Here is a 7,392-nt window from a genome sequence, read left to right as displayed (position 1 = left end):
TTATTTCAGCTTTATTTCAGATTATTTCATAAATATACATATTATATATAAAATTTCTGATATATAAAATATCAGTTTTAATCCATCAAATCATTTTTAATTTTCAGGCGGTTTTGATCTCATTTCTAGGTAAACCGACCAAGTCGGGTCGGTTGGAAAAACGCCAGTAAACCGACCCAACCCGACCTGTTAACAGCCCTATTCATCCATCAAAGAACCCCAGTTTAGCCACCCGGTTTAACCCAAATATTCTGAAATTACAGAACTGCCCCTGGAGTTGCTCAAAATTACAAAATAGAACCCGCGATGGCGCACCCTTACCTCCGGCCCAAATCTCCCTCTCCCACTCTCTTCTTCTTCTTCTTCTTCTTCTTCTTCTTCTTCGTTGCAGCGGCAGCTTGGATCAAACCAGTCCGATTTCTCTTCCCTCAGGTCTCTCCTCTCTCTCTTCCTCTTTCCTTCTCTCTTCTTCTTCTTTCCAACCTCGAGAGGTCACTGTTAAGGAAAGGGGGCTACTGTTCTGACTGTTCATCATCGTCTTCTTCTACCCGAAGCACAGCGGCGGCAGACCGGCAACATAACTCCGATCTACTATTTCTCCCTCCATCAGGAGGCGGCGGCGGCAAGCAGCGAATCAGAGGGCGGCGGCGATATTCCTCATTTCCTGTCCGATCTCCGTGTCTGCTTCACCGCCTGATTGCGACCTTTGATCGTCATCGATGGACCCAGATGAGTTGTTCAAGCTCCATTGAATCTACCTACAGCATCGATATCAGGCCAAAATCTTGAATCTGGTGAGTTCCTATTTATCTTGCATTTTTTTCTCTATTTTGATTTTATCACCCGTCTTCTTTTCTCAGACTCGGCATTCCATCGTAACCATCAGAGGCGGCAATGAAGCCTGGTAGAGCCACCCTCTGTAAAATCTCGGGTTGATGATGAATGTGGTAGTGAGAAGAGTTGTCGCGAGTGTTCATTTGCATTATTCTCGTTTATTCTCGTTTAAATCACTGTTCCATGTTTAGAGGTTCCCGCTTACTATTCAATAGCTTGTTCTTCCACTTCTATTGCATTTGCTGCTTTAAAATTAGACAAGAATTTGCTCTTCTTTTTATTATTTATTTATGTAATTTGCTATTTTATTTTATTTTTAAATCGTTGGATCTTCTGAAGCTTATTAAGTCATGTTTCTATACGTGAAGTTTGCTGTGTTTTCCTGTTAGCTATCGGCTTGTTTCATTGTGATGCTTTCTAGTTGTTTTTGCTTAGCCGAGTAGGATGGTCAGAGTTAGGAAGAATGCTTCGGTTCAATTTACTAGAATTGTGAGCAGTGCGGTTTTAAATTTATATAACAAAATAAATAAATAAGGAGATAGTAATTACAAAATATGAAAAATGGGAATGGTTTAACAGGTCGGGAAGATTAGAGGGGAAAGAGTAGGTTAGTGAGTAATTAATGAATAAATTTATGAATAGTGTGTCATGAGAAAATAACCAGAAATAAGATTGATAAAAAAATAAAAAAGGAGGAAAGGAAATAAAAATAACAAATAACAAAAAATAGTAAAAAGATAAAAAGGAGTAATAATAAAAAAGAATAGAAAAGTAAAAAATGTAATAAATAAATAAATAAATAGGAGTAGAGAAGATTCTCTCTTCTTATCTAAGTTTTACCCATACTGGTTAGCTGGTGCCACGAACTCTCGAGTCACTATTGAACCAAATCAGATTTTAATGCCATTTCCGGAGGTCCCATCACCTCCATCCCCATAATTGATGGGTAGCAACTGCATTTCCAGCACAAGTGAGCCGTTTTCCTGACGCTCACAAACATTATTGTGGATTTTAATAACAGGGTACACTATTGCACCAAAAGAACTAATAAAAAAAGAATGGAAAAGTAAAAAATATAATAAAAATATAATATAATAAATAAATAAATAAGAGTAGAGAAGATTCTCTCTTCTGTTCACCTTTTTTGCAGTTTAATTTCTTCATGATTAATGTCTTTCGATTAAGTGTTTTGTGTTTTGCTTGTTTGTAACCCCATGCGGGCCCCACCTATTGGACCCAGGAGAGGTGTGCCTAATCCCTTCCCTCTCCTATCTAAGTCTTACTCATACTGGTTAGCCAGTGCCACAGGCTCTGGAGTCACTATTGAACCAAAACAGATTTTAATGCCATTTCCGGAGGTCCCACCACCTCCATCTCCATAATTGATGGGTGGCAAATGCATTTCCAGCACAAGTGAGCCGTTTTCCTGACGCTCACAAACATTATTGTGGATTTTTAATAACAGGGTACACCATTGCACCAAAAGAAATAATAATAACAGGGTACAAACAAAGGGTGGTCAGTGGGTGAATGGAGCCTACCTGGAGAAGGAAGCTACAAATTAAACTTTGATGGGTGCTGTCTTGGAAATCCTGGAGTTTCTGGAGTGGGAGTGGTCAGGGACTCTGGGTGGTAATGTAATTCTTCATTACTCAAGACCAGCTGGCTCCCGAATCTCCTCGAGGATTGTTAGCTTTAGTTTAAGGCATTAAACCAGTAGCTCATCAGGAGTTTTCAAATATAATAGTTAAAGGGGACTTCCAAACTGTCATTAGTTGGATGAATTCTTAGGATCAAGTACGTTGGCAATTCGGAATGCTGGCGAGATTGGCTCATTCCTTGGGTGCCAGCTTGAACATCTCATTCATCTGGGTATCCAGGAGTGCAAATACGTTAGCTAATTCTTTGGCAAGGTTGGGTGTATGAAAGGATTGTTTGGATTGGGGTTGCCCAGGTCTGGGCTGTAACTTGTACGATCTTTCCTACCTTTTTTCTTTGAATTTTTCTCTGTTGTAAATTTGTAATCTTTATTTGGTCTATTGTAGAGGGTTTGTTGTATTTTGTCCATCGCTATTATTATGATCTGGATGGCTGCTTCTCCCTTTTAATGAAATTTATGCCTGTTGCTAATAAAAAAAAGTATTTTATGTACTTCCCCTGTGAGATTTATGATTTTAGATTGCAAATCATTTGTAGAATTTGAGAATCTACAGTCCATTGTTTCTTGGAAAATAAAATCATTAGAATCAGTGTGTATTTCTCTTTATGTCCTTTCTTGTTCTGTCTTTTATTTTTTAATCTAGTTTCAGGACAACAGCAAATGATCTATATCTTATGTATGGGGACTCGATAGGACAGTAATTTAGAAGATATTTTGGAGCACTTAGGACAGAATTGCCATGGTGATGCTCTACATTCTTATCCATTTCTTGAATGAAATTGGTCATAGCTCATTTGTGCATTGCAAAACCACACATCCACAAGCTTGGGAGAAGATCAACTCAAACGAGTTTATAGTTATGAGATTCAAAATAAATTTCACTGAATAGAGATTCATTTAAATTCCCAGAAAGGAAAGATGGAATCATCTGTCAGATCTATTGCCATGGCAAGGCCATTTGGTCCATAGTAAAAGTAGATTGTGGTAGTAAGGAAGTACATTATTGAAAGTTCTTTAATACTTTGTTGAATATGTTGCTCTAGTTGTGTTAGTTCAAAGATTGATGCTTATCTCATCACTCCTGATCTTATCACTCTTTATCTTTTTTTTTTTTTTTTATAATTAGTAACAGGCAATTTTATTATACAAGAAAATTAATAATATGTACAAGGAAAGGTGCCAGGCACCCCAAGAGGCTATCATTGAGCCTCCCCAAAACTTATATGCATACTCTTTACATCACTCTTTATCTCTGGGAACTTTCCATGTTTCCCGCTTCATTTACGAGGAGAGAAAAAGAGTGATGTAAAAAGTGCACATCCTTTAGGTCATTTTTCCTCATAACGGAAATGGGAAATTTGCTATTTTTCCCTAAGGTTTGACTATAAATGAGCCAAGGGAGTTATATATTTATTGAACAATTTTGCTTCTGTTGAATCAAGTATGAGGAGTCTAACTCAAGTATTGAATGGCTTTCAGGTTTTCCCCTTATTGAATCTGTTTGGTTCTTCAACAGATAATTGGAGGTTTAGAGGACAATCATGGATGGTATTGTTGATTCTTTCCCTGAAATAATGATAGCTCCACTACTTATTAATAAATAAATAAGCAAATAAAATAATGATATCTCCACCAAACTAACAATATGTATTTGTTTGGGTATTTTGAACTAGAGTACTATATTTTCTTGAGAAACTTTTTTTCCTCTCTTCCTTTTTCAATCTCAAAGAAAGGAACTCATGTTAAGCACTGGAATTTTATTCAAACAATCAACACTTTATTTTTTTGAAATATTAGTATCTTATTTCAATCTCAAGCAAAAGGCAATATAAATTGCAGTTTTCCTTCATTGACTGTATCTATTCTGTTTATTCTTTTCAGTAAGTATTAGTACAAGTATAATTGAGTTTTATGGGGTTGTTCATTACAAGAAAAAACATCGGACTCAAGAAAGGCTATTGTTTAGGTGAATAAACTGAAGCATGGTTCAGTTTTTTTTCCCTTTTCTTTCTTCCATTGTTTTTTTTTCCATTTTGGAGCACATTTTTATAGTATGATTTTGTCCTGGTTCACTTACCATCCCCTCCAAAGAAAAAAAATGCAGGACAAGAAGAAAGAAAAAAATAAAGACCCAAAACAATAAGAAAATAACCTTTTAATAGATAAAACTCAACTATATTAATGAGTTCCTTTTACCTTTTCTTTCTTTTGGCTTCAGTTGATTCAGAGCCAACCATGGAGGAAACTATTTTGGTTGGTGATGACCTTATGATGGGACCACCATCACCCCTCATCCCCCCAGAAATTGCTTCTCATGTTCTTGAAGGTGTTGATTTATGTGATGGAATCTTGAGGAATTTATTCTTATGTAAGTGGTTGATTGATTTTCTACATTCTCTATTGTTGTTCAACAAAGAGTGGTATCGCAACTTACCATAATTTGGAATTGTGATATTAATTAGATCATGGAAAACTGCGGTGACAGTCAAGATAGACCATAAAGTCAATAGTATATTATGTACGACAAGGGCACATAGGGGATAAGGAAATTGCCTGGATTCCCATGAAAAAAACCTGAAGACATGCTTCCCCAGAGTTTTACTTCTATCAATTGTGATAGTTCAAAGATTGCAGTAGGTTGGATAGTTATGGTAATTAGTTGTAGAAATATTGGATGTCCACATGGTGGTCCTCCCCATTTACTTGTGTGCCACATACTAGGCTATGCCCCAACCATTTGTTAAAATTTGTATCATTGTCTACTCTGCAGGACCTCAGATTTCCCTAATAAGATATCAGTTTTTTTTTTTCATTTATTACAAGATATTATTCCACACAAAATTATAAAGATTGACTATATTATTTCATTCCAGGTTTGCAAATAAATGACATAGAACCTTTCTGTCAAGATGAGATTGCTCTGTACAGACAATGTGCCGAGAAACGTGTAAGATGATTATTTTTACTTGCTTCTGTTAGCATTACAACACATTACCTTGTGCCTAAGTTCACAAAACTGAGTTGCAGGATAAGGAGCTAAGACAGCGCCTTCAAGACAGTGAGCATAAATTAGGATTATCAATGCCTTTAGATCAAGCAAAAGATAGGACTGCTCAACTTCAGACTGAAGTCACATCACTGGAAAGGTGACTATAAATTCAGTGGATTTGTCCCTGGATAGACAAGAAAGGTTTTCAGTTTGCTAATGGCATATCATATCTATGCTTTATGATTTTAACCATGCAATTGTCTATTAACTGTACTGGCAGAAAATTGTGGCTCTTAATAATTAGGTTCTTCCTACTAGGTCAACTTTTGACCCAGAGGATTCTCTTGACAGATACTGAGTGTTGCTTCTAACACCCCTGCCCAATGTTTAGTTCAGATAGCAGCATATCCAAATGTTCTTTGCCCGGACATGGATATCCCTCATGGACTAATGGGCTTTCCTTACTACCTCAATAAAAAGTAGCATGTGATATGCGATTATGTTTGTGCACATTCCCCCTAAGGTATTTCCCCAGTTTGTAAAATGCATCAATCACATGAGCATGCACATTCAGAAGCAATCATCAAATACACTAATGATACAGTTACCTCAAGGGAAATTTCTTTTCTAGTTTCAGGGCTCATTTTTAAGGTAGTGGTGCTTTTACTTTGTCCAAAGTCATTATCTTATGGAACAAATGTGCATGCTAAAATAGACCAAAAGAATAATTACTTGTTGGGCAACCAATCTATAAGTCAATGATTATCCATTTAACATTTTCCTTTGAGAACTAGCCAGATTGTCATTCTCATTTATATGATGTGGAATTATTTTACTCCTCAATGTTAAGTTTTTCACATGCTATACATTTTAATATTATAGGCGCTTAATTCTTGCTAGTGGAATTGAAGGCATGGAAGGCTTCCGTCAGAGATGGAGTTTGCACGGTCGCCTTGAGGATGCCAGGTATTCCATGTTACACTCCTCTTTAGATTGTCAAGGACTAAAAAGCATTTTTCTATTTTAGCAATTTCACCATGAGGCACACATACTGTGGCTTCCAGAATATTCAATTGGTGGAACACTTTGTTGTTTTCATCAGAACAAAATCTTCAGCTTAGGTGAATTCCATGATAAAGTCCTCTTGTTGTAAAGTGTGAATCATCATCTAATGGTGTGATGTTTTAGACTAGGAGATCTGTTGCTGTGGATCCTTCGGATTGAATAGTCACAACTTTATCCCTTTACATGTCTAACAGTGTATGACTTAGAAAACATGAAGTTTCATGCTAAAGCTGCAGGGCCAAAAAACATGAACTTCAGCATGACTTAGAAAACATGAACTTTAGCATGACTTAGAAAACATGAACTTTAGCATGAAGTTTCATGCTAAAGTCACAACTTTTTTTTTGTGTGTGTGTGTGTGTTAAAAGATCCATGATACACTAGAATATATGTCTGAAATCTGGCTCGAGTTCTCTGCTTTGATTGATCATTATCAGCTAATTTGATTCAATTTCAAATGCAGAAAAAGATTAGAGTCTTTGAACCAAGGAATCAACAAGAGGCAAAAGGAAGAGTCTGGTGGTGCTTCAACAACCAAAAAATGGTTCTTTTGGTAATTAAAACACATGCTAGTTTGGAATACCCCATAAATTTGTCACTCTCATCCAGTGTCTGATATACACCTATCTACAGAAGTGCAATAAACATGTTATTGCAATGACTTATGTAACTTAAGTTATTTGGGAGTTGGGACAATTCAAACCTGTCGCAAAACCTGAGATTCCTTAGCTCTTACAGGTTTAAATTTTCCTGTGCTAGCTCTATTAGTAACCTTGAAAAATTTCCTGTGCTAGCTCTATTCCTTAGCTCTTACAGGTTGGGACAATCCACTACATTAAAGGGA

General features: G+C 36.5%; 1 protein-coding gene across 4 annotated transcripts; it reads left to right on the top strand.

Annotated features, from left to right (window-relative positions):
- Nucleotides 1-319: 319 nt before the first annotated feature.
- On the top strand, nt 320-7,329 carry LOC148871127 (uncharacterized). 4 transcript variants are annotated; one of them, XM_088971284.1, is made up of 8 exons: nt 320-432; nt 560-794; nt 3,974-4,042; nt 4,713-4,862; nt 5,368-5,441; nt 5,522-5,640; nt 6,366-6,449; nt 7,012-7,329. In XM_088971284.1, the coding sequence occupies exons 3-8, from the start codon at nt 4,036-4,038 to the stop codon at nt 7,103-7,105; spliced, it is 528 nt and encodes a 175-aa protein (XP_088827410.1). In that variant the 5' UTR covers nt 320-432; nt 560-794; nt 3,974-4,035; the 3' UTR covers nt 7,106-7,329. The 4 variants fall into 4 exon arrangements, with proteins under 4 accessions (XP_088827410.1, XP_088827408.1, XP_088827409.1 ...); XM_088971283.1 differs by having other exon boundaries at nt 326-432; nt 555-794; XM_088971282.1 differs by having other exon boundaries at nt 320-794.
- The last annotated feature ends 63 nt before the right edge of the window (nt 7,330-7,392 follow it).

The sequence above is a fragment of the Nelumbo lutea genome, chromosome 2 (assembly GCF_056320005.1).
Source record: "Nelumbo lutea isolate HS-2025 chromosome 2, American lotus-T2T, whole genome shotgun sequence".
Taxonomy (NCBI): domain Eukaryota; kingdom Viridiplantae; phylum Streptophyta; class Magnoliopsida; order Proteales; family Nelumbonaceae; genus Nelumbo; species Nelumbo lutea.
The sequence above is the reverse complement of the archived record's forward strand: the minus strand, read 5'-3'. Positions and strand labels throughout refer to the sequence as shown.

What these genes read in the sequence shown, in the direction of transcription:
- LOC148871127 (XM_088971284.1), top strand. An exon ending in CTTGAGGAATTTATTCTTAT is followed by an intron (nt 4,863 to 5,367) that starts GTAAGTGGTTGA and finishes ATTTCATTCCAG; the next exon opens with GTTTGCAAATAAATGACATA. An exon ending in GACAATGTGCCGAGAAACGT is followed by an intron (nt 5,442 to 5,521) that starts GTAAGATGATTA and finishes ACTGAGTTGCAG; the next exon opens with GATAAGGAGCTAAGACAGCG.